At 41.1% G+C, this 15,071-nt stretch overlaps 2 protein-coding genes across 2 annotated transcripts; both read left to right on the forward strand.

The window, feature by feature from the left end:
• Positions 1 to 294: 294 nt before the first annotated feature.
• On the forward strand, positions 295 to 11,378 carry LOC122514920 (mucin-2-like). Its single transcript, XM_043632102.1, is given in 17 exon segments — positions 295 to 395; positions 668 to 887; positions 958 to 1,063; positions 1,831 to 2,145; positions 2,266 to 2,583; positions 4,328 to 4,927; positions 5,330 to 5,647; positions 5,762 to 5,935; positions 6,194 to 6,511; positions 7,058 to 7,231; positions 7,346 to 7,519; positions 7,922 to 8,095; positions 8,497 to 8,670; positions 8,929 to 10,018; positions 10,070 to 10,254; positions 10,657 to 10,830; positions 11,089 to 11,378. Coding segments are annotated over 17 exon segments (4,806 nt in total). The 5' UTR covers positions 295 to 393.
• A 3-nt stretch (positions 11,379 to 11,381) lies between these two features.
• LOC122515002 (flocculation protein FLO11-like) lies at positions 11,382 to 15,016 on the forward strand. Its single transcript, XM_043632162.1, has 8 exons — positions 11,382 to 11,391; positions 11,519 to 12,309; positions 12,389 to 12,398; positions 12,527 to 12,700; positions 12,815 to 12,988; positions 13,391 to 13,564; positions 13,823 to 14,177; positions 14,692 to 15,016. Exons 1-8 carry the CDS (start codon positions 11,382 to 11,384, stop codon positions 15,014 to 15,016), a joined length of 2,013 nt encoding a protein of 670 aa, XP_043488097.1.
• Positions 15,017 to 15,071: the final 55 nt, after the last annotated feature.

Here is a 15,071-nt window from a genome sequence, read left to right on the forward strand (position 1 = left end):
TGTCCCTTTTTTTCTTTTATTTTATTTATTTATTTATTTATTGAAATTATTGCGGAACAGATTACAAATTATATTAATCAAAGAAATAGAGAGAAAAGATTCGGTCCAGTAGAAGATCATTGGGCAATAGTATAGTTGGTATTACATAGAGAATAACAATGGGGGTCAATCTTACGGTCTTCTCGCTACGTACATTGAAATTAGTTAGGGGTGTACGTTAGGGGTGAGATAATGACGTAAAAGAAAGACATAGGAAGATGCCAAAGGGGTATAAAAAGAGCAAATATACGATCTGTTGCTCTCAAACGTATTTTCGATCCTGTTCGCGAAAGAAAAGCCTGTGTGTCATTTAGAGCTATTATCCTGAAAGAGAATATCAGCAAGGATTCAAATATGTAAGTTATAAAAATTAAGAAGAACCATTATTTCAAACATTTTCCATACACTCTTTTATTTCGCTCATTTCGTTTCTTTTTTTCAAAAAATTTCTCCGCGTGGCAACAATTTTTCACATAGCTTAGCAATTAAGAAGCATAATCAAACGCAAATGTTGAAATTAAATATTCGTTTACCTTACGACGTAAAAACTCGAGTCGTAGATGCTTATTATTTATTTAAGAATCAAAAAGGCTCCGCTTATCAAATGAACGTGAATATGTATTTTTAGGTATTCCAAGAGCCGATTAAACGTCATTACTACGATACTGCTCGCAAGTTTGATTATTTTGGCTTACCTTCACGAGGCTGAAGGGCAATTGAACTTTTCAACAGGTTGGGGAAAAAGAAATCAAAATATACAAACTGGCATTTCAAATAATCCGAGGTGTTTACCACAACAAGGAAGACCGTCATTGGAACAATTGCTTAATTTGTATAATTTTATTCAGGTAGATGATACTCGAATAACGTTTGCTTTCTGATGTAACATTTTGAGATTATTGGAAATGTTTTTTTCAGATCGAGGCACAGAAAATCGTAGAATGTCAAAAGTTAAACAAATGAGAAGACGTTCATCTGACCAACGAGACATCATATAGTCTAGGATCATTCGGATATTATAATAGTTAGAAATATCTAAGTTATATATATATATATATATAAAAAAACTAATTCTCCAATGTAAATTGTCGAAGAAATAACTATCGAAAGATATGAGATAAAAAAAAGAAAAAAAAAAGATATTATTTCTCGCCCTTATCCCGTTAATCCTTTCGAAGTATCTCGAACATTGATTAATTCATTTAAATATAAATACATTAACTTCTGTCGCGTAATTCCTGACATGATCTCTGATGAATTGATTTCTTTTTCGAATGTGTTCAATTGGAAAGTCTCGTGAAATTTTTGTTGATTTACTGATACGACGAACAGTCAAGGCAAATTAACGGCTTAATTGTATAAGTACATACATATATTTATGTATATATATATATATATATATATACATATATGCATATAAGCATATATACATATGTATAAGCATACTTGTTTGATTAACTTTTACATCATACAATATAACTAGAAGAATATCATTTCGTCGAAGAAAAGCAAGAATAACGGTCGATTTTTATCCATTATCGGTGAATGCTCTCTTTTCGTTTTTTCATTCTCGCCTATCATAGGGGCAAGAAAAATTATAACGATGTGGAGGATCCTAATCTACCTCGTGACTACTTATCTAGCGCTTAGCCATGGTTTTCCTAATCCAGTCGAGAATACATCGGAAATTTCCTCAGTGGAAAATGGTAATAAAATTGAAAATAATTATTATAACGAAGATTTTGTTCTTTTATACGATTAAAATCATTTAAACTAAACCTATCATTATAGAAAATGAAGAAAGTTACACCTTGTTCAAATGCACGGAGTCGGGTTTATTTGCTCATCCTCACAATTGCCGATTGTATTACGAGTGTACTTTAAATCAACGTAACAAGTTTCGTCGTTACCTTCGTAAATGCGAAATAGGATTTGTTTATTCGACAATCTATGGAAAATGTACTCTACCTGAAGAATGTGGAAGAGCAGAATGCGGTGATACAAAAGTTACAACCACGACGAAACCGAAACGGACCCGTAAACCCAAACAGACTCCGAAAACGAAGCCTACGACTACACCAACGCTGAAGACGAAGCCTACTACAGGTAATAAAATATGTATTTATTATTTGTCAGGTAAAAACAATGACAAAAAAATTCGGGTTTATTAACAAACGAATTTCATATTCTCTCCCGTATAATATTCGTAATATCGTTGTTGTTTAGTTAAAGTTAGAACTAAGAAAACGGCACGACCAACTAGGACAACTACTGTTGCATCGACAACAACACCGGAAGATGAAAGTATCAGTACTACTAATCCACCTGGACCAACAGTACCAACGGTAGTGGAATGTATTGAACAAGGTTTCGTAGAACATCCTTCGGATTGTACGAAATATTACATGTGTATGGCAAGAGTCAACAGTACATTTCGAGTATTTGAAATGATATGCGAAGGAGGGACAGTATGGGATCGAAAAGCGGAAGCTTGCAAACATCCTTTCAGAGTACGGAACCCTCGTTGTAGCCCATTTACTACAGGTAAAGTAAAAAAAATTTTCTACCACATAACATTTATGAGATTTGAAACTATTTCGAACATAATTTGAAGCTTGGAAACTTTTTAAAGGTAGGACAATTTTGTATAAGTTTTGAAAGCTCGATGAGTATTCGATATCTTACGAGATTATTTATCACACATTTTTGCAGTATTATTATTAACGTAAAAAATATTTTATTCGAACGTTCATAAATGCTGTTTGTAGTAATACGTATTAAGAAAATATCTTATCTTTTTAACTTTCTTTCTCTTTCTCTTTCTCTCTGTCTCTTTTATGGGTTCGAGTTACTTCTCTCTACGAACAATTTCTCACATTTATTCGATACTATAAAGAAAAAATTTGAAATCTACTGCACACGGTTTTTGTCTTCTGTTTCTCCGATCGGATCTTCACCTATTCGTTTTAATAATTGTTCCCACGTTGCAAGACTTTAGTGCATCAAAGTACACGAAATATGTGAATTTAAAAATATTTGAAGTTGGAGAGGTATTTCGTATATATTCGAATACCTTGAACTATTTTTTAACATGTTTTTTTTATAAGGTTTTTTAAGAAACGTACATATCTGCAGAATAATAAAAGAATCGCGTTTATCTCATATTCAGTAAAATGATATAATGAACAAATGAAATTTTTATGTCATGGAATTAAGGGGTTGATAAGAATTTTTATCATTTTGAATCTTTTTACGAAACAAGTAATAAAATAAGAAATTAAAAATAGCGGTGTTAAAATCGATTTATTTCACTCACAAAAAATGAATTATCTTTAATACAATAAAAGTGACGAAAGACTCGAAACTTATCAGGACTTCGAAACGTATGTCAATATTTTTAAACTTCGAATTATTTTCGACACGGTCGAGTTTTTCTTTGCGTGTAAATTGTCTCAGAGTTAATACGAAATTTTTTAGGGATTATTTTAGCACGTCTAAACAACAAAAAGATGATTATTCTGTCTTTATATTCAAATCTAAACAAATTCTGTACTAAGAATAATTCTTTTATTAGATAAATAAAACTTAGTAAAATAAAGGAACAAAACAAAGTTTCTCACAAATTTGAACAAAATTAGGGCATATACAAAAATAATTAAGCTAGTCATTGATTAAACAATTCGAATAAAGCATTTCGAAAATTTTATAAAAGAATGCGCATATAAATTGTTGGAAATCAAATTCGCTATAACCCAAAACCAAATTCAAACGGGACATACATCTAAAGAAATATTTTTTAATACTTACATATATCAAGCTAATTCTAAAAATCTTCCCCACATCTTCTTGGACATCCTTTAATTTTTTTCGGTAAAAAAATTCTAAGTATTACAAAATCCTATCGCTACTTGAAACATATACATTTAAGGAAGTACTCTTTTAAAAGAAAATAATAGTATATAATAGCTAAGTTTTATTATACTAACGCATAAGATTTATATAAGGTTAAAACCATTTTATCTTTAAAAGATCAAAACTATATACAAGTACAAAACTACTATAAACAAAAGAGAGAAAGCCCAGCTATAAAATAAATATTAATCAATGTATAGAAATTAAAAAATTAAAAATGCTTAAAAGAAGAAATATAAAAAAAGGAAAAAAATGAATCAATTAAACTCAAACTGTCAAAAATACACATAAATACAGGACTTAGCAAAAAAAATAAAAGTAATTGTGATATGTATACATACATAAAGTAATGCAAGTTCTAATTTTTTATCAACAGGTAGACCAATTACAAGTATAACTAAATTGACGACAAAAGAAGAAACTGATACAACTGATACTACACATGCAGAATCATCTACGGAACCATCTATAGAAATAACCACGATATCACTGAAAAGTAGCACTTCAACTACAGAACAAAAAACTTCCCATTTGTCAACAAGAAATCCAGAAAATGAAACTACAGAAACATCAACAGCAGAGACGGCAACAGAAACTTCCTTTGCGCCATCCTCACAGACACAGACAGAATCACAGGAAAATTCTAGTTCCACTACAGTAACTGAAACTGAATGGCCGCCAAGTCAAAGTACAGAAGAAGAAACTACTATCCCTACTACAGAAGACCATATAACTGAAACAGTATTTGTATCGTCGACACAAACTCCAACGGAATCGCCAGAAAGATCTAGTTCCGCTTCAGTAACAGATGCTGAAAGGTTATCAAGTCCAAGTTTAGAAACAGAAGCTACATCCCAGTCTGCAACGGAGCGAGTAACAGAAACTCCATATCCATCATCGACACAGACTCCAACGAAATCACCAGAAAGATCTAGTTCCGTTTCGGTAACAGATGAGGAAATGTCATCAAGTCCAAGTACAGAAACAATAGCTACATCCCCGACTGCAACGGAGCGAGTGACTGAAACAGTATTTGTATCGTCGACACAGACTCCAACGGAATCGCCAGAAAGATCTAGTTCCGTTTCGGTAACGGATGCGGAAAGGTCATCGAGTCCAAGTACAGAAACAATAGCTACATCCCCGACTGCAACGGAGCGAGTAACTGAAACAGTATTTGTATCATCGTCACAGACTCCAACGGAATCGCCAGAAAGATCTAGTTCCGTTTCAGTAACAGATGCTGATAGGTCATCGAGTCCAAGTTCCGAAACAGAAGCTACATTCCCGACTGCAACGGAGCGAGTAACTGAAACAGTATTTGTATCATCGTCACAGACTCCAACGGAATCGCCAGAAAGATCTAGTTCCGTTTCAGTAACAGATGCTGATAGGTCATCGAGTCCAAGTTCCGAAACAATAGCTACATCCCCGACTGCAACGGAGCGAGTAACTATAACAGTATTTGTATCATCGTCACAGACACCAACGGAATTGCCAGAAAGATCTAGTTCCGTTTCAGTAACAGATGCGGAAAGGTCATCAAGTCCAAGTTCCGAAACAGAAGCTACATCCCAGACTGCAACGGAGCGAGTAACAGAAACTGCATATCCATCATCGACACAGACTCCAACGGAATCACCAGAAAGATCAAGTTCCGTTTCAGTAACAGATACTGATAGGTCATTGCGTCCAAGTACCGAAACAGAAGCAACATCCCCGACTGCAACGGAGCGAGTAACTGAAACAGTATTTGTATCATCGTCACAGACTCCAACGGAATCGCCAGAAAGATCTAGTTCCGTTTCAGTAACAGATGCGGAAAAGTCATCAAGTCCAAGTTCCGAAACAGAAGCTACATCCCCGACTGCAACGGAGCGAGTGACAGAAACTGCATATCCATCATCGACACAGACTCCAACGGAATCACCAGAAAGATCAAGTTCCGTTTCAGTAACAGATACTAATAAGTCACTGAGTCCAAGTACCGAAACAGAAGCAACATCCCCGACTGCAACGGAGCGAGTAACTGAAACAGTATTTGTATCATCGTCGCAGACTCCAACGGAATCGCCAGAAAGATCTAGTTCCGTTTCAGTAACAGATGCTGATAGGTCATCGAGTCCAAGTTCCGAAACAGAAGCTACATCCCCGACTGCAACGGAGCGAGTAACTGAAACAGTATTTGTATCATCGTCACACACTCCAACGGAATCGCCAGAAAGATCTAGTTCCGTTTCAGTAACAGATGCGGAAAGGTCATCAAGTCCAAGTTCCGAAACAGAAGCTACATCCCCGACTGCAACGAAGCGAGTAACAGAAACTGCATATCCATCATCGACACAGACTCCAACGGAATCACCAGAAAGATCAAGTTCCGTTTTAGTAACAGATACTGATAAGTCATTGCGTCCAAGTACCGAAACAGAAGCAACATCCCCGACTGCAACGGAGCGAGTAACAGAAACTCCATATCCATCATCGACACAGACTCCAACGAAATCACCAGAAAGATCTAGTTCCGTTTCGGTAACAGATGAGGAAATGTCATCAAGTCCAAGTACAGAAACAATAGCTACATCCCCGACTGCAACGGAGCGAGTGACTGAAACAGTATTTGTATCGTCGACACAGACTCCAACGGAATCGCCAGAAAGATCTAGTTCCGTTTCGGTAACGGATGCGGAAAGGTCATCGAGTCCAAGTACAGAAACAATAGCTACATCCCCGACTGCAACGGAGCGAGTAACTGAAACAGTATTTGTATCATCGTCACAGACTCCAACGGAATCGCCAGAAAGATCTAGTTCCGTTTCAGTAACAGATGCTGATAGGTCATCGAGTCCAAGTTCCGAAACAGAAGCTACATTCCCGACTGCAACGGAGCGAGTAACTGAAACAGTATTTGTATCATCGTCACAGACTCCAACGGAATCGCCAGAAAGATCTAGTTCCGTTTCAGTAACAGATGCTGATAGGTCATCGAGTCCAAGTTCCGAAACAATAGCTACATCCCCGACTGCAACGGAGCGAGTAACTGAAACAGTATTTGTATCATCGTCACAGACTCCAACGGAATCGCCAGAAAGATCTAGTTCCGTTTCAGTAACAGATGCGGAAAGGTCATCAAGTCCAAGTTCCGAAACAGAAGCTACATCCCAGACTGCAACGGAGCGAGTAACAGAAACTGCATATCCATCATCGACACAGACTCCAACGGAATCACCAGAAAGATCAAGTTCCGTTTCAGTAACAGATACTGATAGGTCATTGCGTCCAAGTACCGAAACAGAAGCAACATCCCCGACTGCAACGGAGCGAGTAACTGAAACAGTATTTGTATCATCGTCACAGACTCCAACGGAATCGCCAGAAAGATCTAGTTCCGTTTCAGTAACAGATGCGGAAAAGTCATCAAGTCCAAGTTCCGAAACAGAAGCTACATCCCAGACTGCAACGGAGCGAGTAACAGAAACTGCATATCCATCATCGACACAGACTCCAACGGAATCACCAGAAAGATCAAGTTCCGTTTTAGTAACAGATACTGATAAGTCATTGCGTCCAAGTACCGAAACAGAAGCAACATCCCCGACTGCAACGGAGCGAGTTACTGAAACAGTATTTGTATCATCGTCACAGACTCCAACGGAATCGCCAGAAAGATCTAGTTCCGTTTCAGTAACAGATGCTGATAGGTCATCGAGTCCAAGTTCCGAAACAGAAGCTACATCCCCGACTGCAACGGAGCGAGTAACTGAAACAGTATTTGTATCATCGTCACAGACTCCAACGGAATTGCCAGAAAGATCTAGTTCCGTTTCAGTAACAGATGCTGATAGGTCATCAAGTCCAAGTTCCGAAACAGAAGCTACATCCCCGACTGCAACGGAGCGAGTAACTGAAACAGTATTTGTATCATCGTCACAGACTCCAACGGAATTGCCAGAAAGATCTAGTTCCGTTTCAGTAACAGATGCGGAAAGGTCATCAAGTCCAAGTTCCGAAACAGAAGCTACATCCCCGACTGCAACGGAGCGAGTAACAGAAACTGCATATCCATCATCGACACAGACTCCAACGGAATCACCAGAAAGATCAAGTTCCGTTTCAGTAACAGATACTAATAAGTCACTGAGTCCAAGTACCGAAACAGAAGCAACATCCCCGACTGCAACGGAGCGAGTTACTGAAACAGTATTTGTATCATCGTCACAGACTCCAACGGAATCGCCAGAAAGATCTAGTTCCGTTTCAGTAACAGATGCTGATAGGTCATCGAGTCCAAGTTCCGAAACAGAAGCTACATCCCCGACTGCAACGGAGCGAGTAACTGAAACAGTATTTGTATCATCGTCACAGACTCCAACGGAATTGCCAGAAAGATCTAGTTCCGTTTCAGTAACAGATGCTGATAGGTCATCAAGTCCAAGTTCCGAAACAGAAGCTACATCCCCGACTGCAACGGAGCAGTAACTGAAACAGTATTTGTATCATCGTCACAGACTCCAACGGAATTGCCAGAAAGATCTAGTTCCGTTTCAGTAACAGATGCGGAAAGGTCATCAAGTCCAAGTTCCGAAACAGAAGCTACATCCCCGACTGCAACGGAGCGAGTGACAGAAACTGCATATCCATCATCGACACAGACTCCAACGGAATCACCAGAAAGATCAAGTTCCGTTTCAGTAACAGATACTAATAAGTCACTGAGTCCAAGTACCGAAACAGAAGCAACATCCCCGACTGCAACGGAGCGAGTAACTGAAACAGTATTTGTATCATCGTCGCAGACTCCAACGGAATCGCCAGAAAGATCTAGTTCCGTTTCAGTAACAGATGCTGATAGGTCATCGAGTCCAAGTTCCGAAACAGAAGCTACATCCCCGACTGCAACGGAGCGAGTAACTGAAACAGTATTTGTATCATCGTCACACACTCCAACGGAATCGCCAGAAAGATCTAGTTCCGTTTCAGTAACAGATGCGGAAAGGTCATCAAGTCCAAGTTCCGAAACAGAAGCTACATCCCCGACTGCAACGAAGCGAGTAACAGAAACTGCATATCCATCATCGACACAGACTCCAACGGAATCACCAGAAAGATCAAGTTCCGTTTTAGTAACAGATACTGATAAGTCATTGCGTCCAAGTACCGAAACAGAAGCAACATCCCCGACTGCAACGGAGCGAGTAACAGAAACTCCATATCCATCATCGACACAGACTCCAACGAAATCACCAGAAAGATCTAGTTCCGTTTCGGTAACAGATGAGGAAATGTCATCAAGTCCAAGTACAGAAACAATAGCTACATCCCCGACTGCAACGGAGCGAGTGACTGAAACAGTATTTGTATCGTCGACACAGACTCCAACGGAATCGCCAGAAAGATCTAGTTCCGTTTCGGTAACGGATGCGGAAAGGTCATCGAGTCCAAGTACAGAAACAATAGCTACATCCCCGACTGCAACGGAGCGAGTAACTGAAACAGTATTTGTATCATCGTCACAGACTCCAACGGAATCGCCAGAAAGATCTAGTTCCGTTTCAGTAACAGATGCTGATAGGTCATCGAGTCCAAGTTCCGAAACAGAAGCTACATTCCCGACTGCAACGGAGCGAGTAACTGAAACAGTATTTGTATCATCGTCACAGACTCCAACGGAATCGCCAGAAAGATCTAGTTCCGTTTCAGTAACAGATGCTGATAGGTCATCGAGTCCAAGTTCCGAAACAATAGCTACATCCCCGACTGCAACGGAGCGAGTAACTGAAACAGTATTTGTATCATCGTCACAGACTCCAACGGAATCGCCAGAAAGATCTAGTTCCGTTTCAGTAACAGATGCGGAAAGGTCATCAAGTCCAAGTTCCGAAACAGAAGCTACATCCCAGACTGCAACGGAGCGAGTAACAGAAACTGCATATCCATCATCGACACAGACTCCAACGGAATCACCAGAAAGATCAAGTTCCGTTTCAGTAACAGATACTGATAGGTCATTGCGTCCAAGTACCGAAACAGAAGCAACATCCCCGACTGCAACGGAGCGAGTAACTGAAACAGTATTTGTATCATCGTCACAGACTCCAACGGAATCGCCAGAAAGATCTAGTTCCGTTTCAGTAACAGATGCGGAAAAGTCATCAAGTCCAAGTTCCGAAACAGAAGCTACATCCCAGACTGCAACGGAGCGAGTAACAGAAACTGCATATCCATCATCGACACAGACTCCAACGGAATCACCAGAAAGATCAAGTTCCGTTTTAGTAACAGATACTGATAAGTCATTGCGTCCAAGTACCGAAACAGAAGCAACATCCCCGACTGCAACGGAGCGAGTTACTGAAACAGTATTTGTATCATCGTCACAGACTCCAACGGAATCGCCAGAAAGATCTAGTTCCGTTTCAGTAACAGATGCTGATAGGTCATCGAGTCCAAGTTCCGAAACAGAAGCTACATCCCCGACTGCAACGGAGCGAGTAACTGAAACAGTATTTGTATCATCGTCACAGACTCCAACGGAATTGCCAGAAAGATCTAGTTCCGTTTCAGTAACAGATGCTGATAGGTCATCAAGTCCAAGTTCCGAAACAGAAGCTACATCCCCGACTGCAACGGAGCGAGTAACTGAAACAGTATTTGTATCATCGTCACAGACTCCAACGGAATTGCCAGAAAGATCTAGTTCCGTTTCAGTAACAGATGCGGAAAGGTCATCAAGTCCAAGTTCCGAAACAGAAGCTACATCCCCGACTGCAACGGAGCGAGTAACAGAAACTGCATATCCATCATCGACACAGACTCCAACGGAATCACCAGAAAGATCAAGTTCCGTTTCAGTAACAGATACTAATAAGTCACTGAGTCCAAGTACCGAAACAGAAGCAACATCCCCGACTGCAACGGAGCGAGTAACTGAAACAGTATTTGTATCATCGTCGCAGACTCCAACGGAATCGCCAGAAAGATCTAGTTCCGTTTCAGTAACAGATGCTGATAGGTCATCGAGTCCAAGTTCCGAAACAGAAGCTACATCCCCGACTGCAACGGAGCGAGTAACTGAAACAGTATTTGTATCATCGTCACAGACTCCAACGGAATCGCCAGAAAGATCTAGTTCCGTTTCAGTAACAAATGCGGAAAGGTCATCAAGTCCAAGTTCCGAAACAGAAGCTACATCCCAGACTGCAACGGAGCGAGTAACAGAAACTGCATATCCATCATCGACACAGACTCCAACGGAATCACCAGAAAGATCAAGTTCCGTTTTAGTAACAGATATTGATAGGTCATTGCGTCCAAGTACCGAAACAGAAGCAACATCCCCGACTGCAACGGAGCGAGTTACTGAAACAGTATTTGTATCGTCGACACAACACCAACGGAATCGCCAGAAAGATCTAGTTCCGTTTCAGTAACAGATGCTGAAAGGTCATCAAGTCCAAGTACAGAAACAATAGCTACATCCCCGACTGCAACGGAGCGAGTAACTGAAACAGTATTGTATCATCGTCACAGACTCCAACGGAATCGCCAGAAAGATCTAGTTCAGTTTCAGTAACAGATGCTGAAAGGTCATCAAGTCCAAGTACAGAAACAATAGCTACATCCCCGACTGCAACGGAGCGAGTAACAGAAACAGTATTTGTATCATCGTCACACACTCCAACGGAATCGCCAGAAAGATCTAGTTCCGTGTCAGTAACAGATGCGGAAAGGTCATCAAGTCCAAGTTCCGAAACAGAAGCAACATCCCCGACTGCAACGGAGCGGGTAACAGAAACTGCATATCCATCATCGACACAGACTCCAACGGAATCACCAGAAAGATCAAGTTCCGTTTTAGTAACAGATACTGATAAGTCATTGCGTCCAAGTACCGAAACAGAAGCAATATCCCCGACTGCAACGGAGCGAGTAACAGAAACTCCATATCCATCATCGACACAGACTCCAACGAAATCACCAGAAAGATCTAGTTCCGTTTCGGTAACAGATGAGGAAATGTCATCAAGTCCAAGTACAGAAACAATAGCTACATCCCCGACTGCAACGGAGCGAGTGACTGAAACAGTATTTGTATCGTCGACACAGACTCCAACGGAATCGCCAGAAAGATCTAGTTCCGTTTCGGTAACGGATGCGGAAAGGTCATCGAGTCCAAGTACAGAAACAATAGCTACATCCCCGACTGCAACGGAGCGAGTAACTGAAACAGTATTTGTATCATCGTCACAGACTCCAACGGAATCGCCAGAAAGATCTAGTTCCGTTTCAGTAAGAGATGCTGATAGGTCATCGAGTCCAAGTTCCGAAACAGAAGCTACATTCCCGACTGCAACGGAGCGAGTAACTGAAACAGTATTTGTATCATCGTCACAGACTCCAACGGAATCCCTAGAAAGATCTAGTTCCGTTTCAGTAACAGATGCTGATAGGTCATCGAGTCCAAGTTCCGAAACAATAGCTACATCCCCGACTGCAACGGAGCGAGTAACTGAAACAGTATTTGTATCATCGTCACAGACTCCAACGGAATCGCCAGAAAGATCTAGTTCCGTTTCAGTAACAGATGCGGAAAGGTCATCAAGTCCAAGTTCCGAAACAGAAGCTACATCCCAGACTGCAACGGAGCGAGTAACAGAAACTGCATATCCATCATCGACACAGACTCCAACGGAATCACCAGAAAGATCAAGTTCCGTTTCAGTAACAGATACTGATAGGTCATTGCGTCCAAGTACCGAAACAGAAGCAACATCCCCGACTGCAACGGAGCGAGTAACTGAAACAGTATTTGTATCATCGTCACAGACTCCAACGGAATCGCCAGAAAGATCTAGTTCCGTTTCAGTAACAGATGCGGAAAAGTCATCAAGTCCAAGTTCCGAAACAGAAGCTACATCCCAGACTGCAACGGAGCGAGTAACAGAAACTGCATATCCATCATCGACACAGACTCCAACGGAATCACCAGAAAGAACAAGTTCCGTTTTAGTAACAGATACTGATAAGTCATTGCGTCCAAGTACCGAAACAGAAGCAACATCCCCGACTGCAACGGAGCGAGTTACTGAAACAGTATTTGTATCATCGTCACAGACTCCAACGGAATCGCCAGAAAGATCTAGTTCCGTTTCAGTAACAGATGCTGATAGGTCATCGAGTCCAAGTTCCGAAACAGAAGCTACATCCCCGACTGCAACGGAGCGAGTAACTGAAACAGTATTTGTATCATCGTCACAGACTCCAACGGAATTGCCAGAAAGATCTAGTTCCGTTTCAGTAACAGATGCTGATAGGTCATCAAGTCCAAGTTCCGAAACAGAAGCTACATCCCCGACTGCAACGGAGCGAGTAACTGAAACAGTATTTGTATCATCGTCACAGACTCCAACGGAATTGCCAGAAAGATCTAGTTCCGTTTCAGTAACAGATGCGGAAAGGTCATCAAGTCCAAGTTCCGAAACAGAAGCTACATCCCCGACTGCAACGGAGCGAGTAACAGAAACTGCATATCCATCATCGACACAGACTCCAACGGAATCACCAGAAAGATCAAGTTCCGTTTCAGTAACAGATACTAATAAGTCACTGAGTCCAAGTACCGAAACAGAAGCAACATCCCCGACTGCAACGGAGCGAGTAACTGAAACAGTATTTGTATCATCGTCGCAGACTCCAACGGAATCGCCAGAAAGATCTAGTTCCGTTTCAGTAACAGATGCTGATAGGTCATCGAGTCCAAGTTCCGAAACAGAAGCTACATCCCCGACTGCAACGGAGCGAGTAACTGAAACAGTATTTGTATCATCGTCACAGACTCCAACGGAATCGCCAGAAAGATCTAGTTCCGTTTCAGTAACAAATGCGGAAAGGTCATCAAGTCCAAGTTCCGAAACAGAAGCTACATCCCAGACTGCAACGGAGCGAGTAACAGAAACTGCATATCCATCATCGACACAGACTCCAACGGAATCACCAGAAAGATCAAGTTCCGTTTTAGTAACAGATACTGATAGGTCATTGCGTCCAAGTACCGAAACAGAAGCAACATCCCCGACTGCAACGGAGCGAGTTACTGAAACAGTATTTGTATCGTCGACACAAACACCAACGGAATCGCCAGAAAGATCTAGTTCCGTTTCAGTAACAGATGCTGAAAGGTCATCAAGTCCAAGTACAGAAACAATAGCTACATCCCCGACTGCAACGGAGCGAGTAACTGAAACAGTATTTGTATCATCGTCACAGACTCCAACGGAATCGCCAGAAAGATCTAGTTCCGTTTCAGTAACAGATGCTGAAAGGTCATCAAGTCCAAGTACAGAAACAATAGCTACATCCCCGACTGCAACGGAGCGAGTAACTGAAAAGTATTTGTATCATCGTCACACACTCCAACGGAATCGCCAGAAAGATCTAGTTCCGTTTCAGTAACAGATGCGGAAAGGTCATCAAGTCCAAGTTCCGAAACAGAAGCTACATCCCCGACTGCAACGGAGCGAGTAACTGAAACAGTATTTCTATCATCGTCACAGACTCCAACGGAATCGCCAGAAAGATCTAGTTCCGTTTCAGTAACAGATGCTGATAGGTCATCGAGTCCAAGTTCCGAAACAGAAGCTACATCCCCGACTGCAACGGAGCGAGTAACTGAAACAGTATTTGTATCATCGTCACAGACTCCAACGGAATCGCCAGAAAGATCTAGTTCCGTTTCAGTAACAGATGCGGAAAGGTCATCAAGTCCAAGTTCCGAAACAGAAGCTACATCCCGACTGCAACGGAGCGAGTAACAGAAACTGCATATCCATCATCGACACAGACTCCAACGGAATCACCAGAAAGATCAAGTTCCGTTTCAGTAACAGATACTGATAGGTCATTGCGTCCAAGTACCGAAACAGAAGCAACATCTCCGACTGCATCGGAGCGAGTAACTGAAACAGTATTTGTATCGTCGACACAAACTCCAACGGTATCGCCAGAAAGATCTAGTTCCGTTTCAGTAACAGATGCTGAAAGTCATCAAGTCCAAGTACAGAAACAATAGCTACATCCCCGACTGCAACGGAGCGAGTAACTGAAAGAGTATTTGTATCATCGTC

This window comes from Polistes fuscatus, unplaced genomic scaffold, assembly GCF_010416935.1.
Source record: "Polistes fuscatus isolate 324 unplaced genomic scaffold, CU_Pfus_HIC Scaffold1, whole genome shotgun sequence".
Classification (NCBI taxonomy): Eukaryota; Metazoa; Arthropoda; class Insecta; order Hymenoptera; family Vespidae; genus Polistes; species Polistes fuscatus.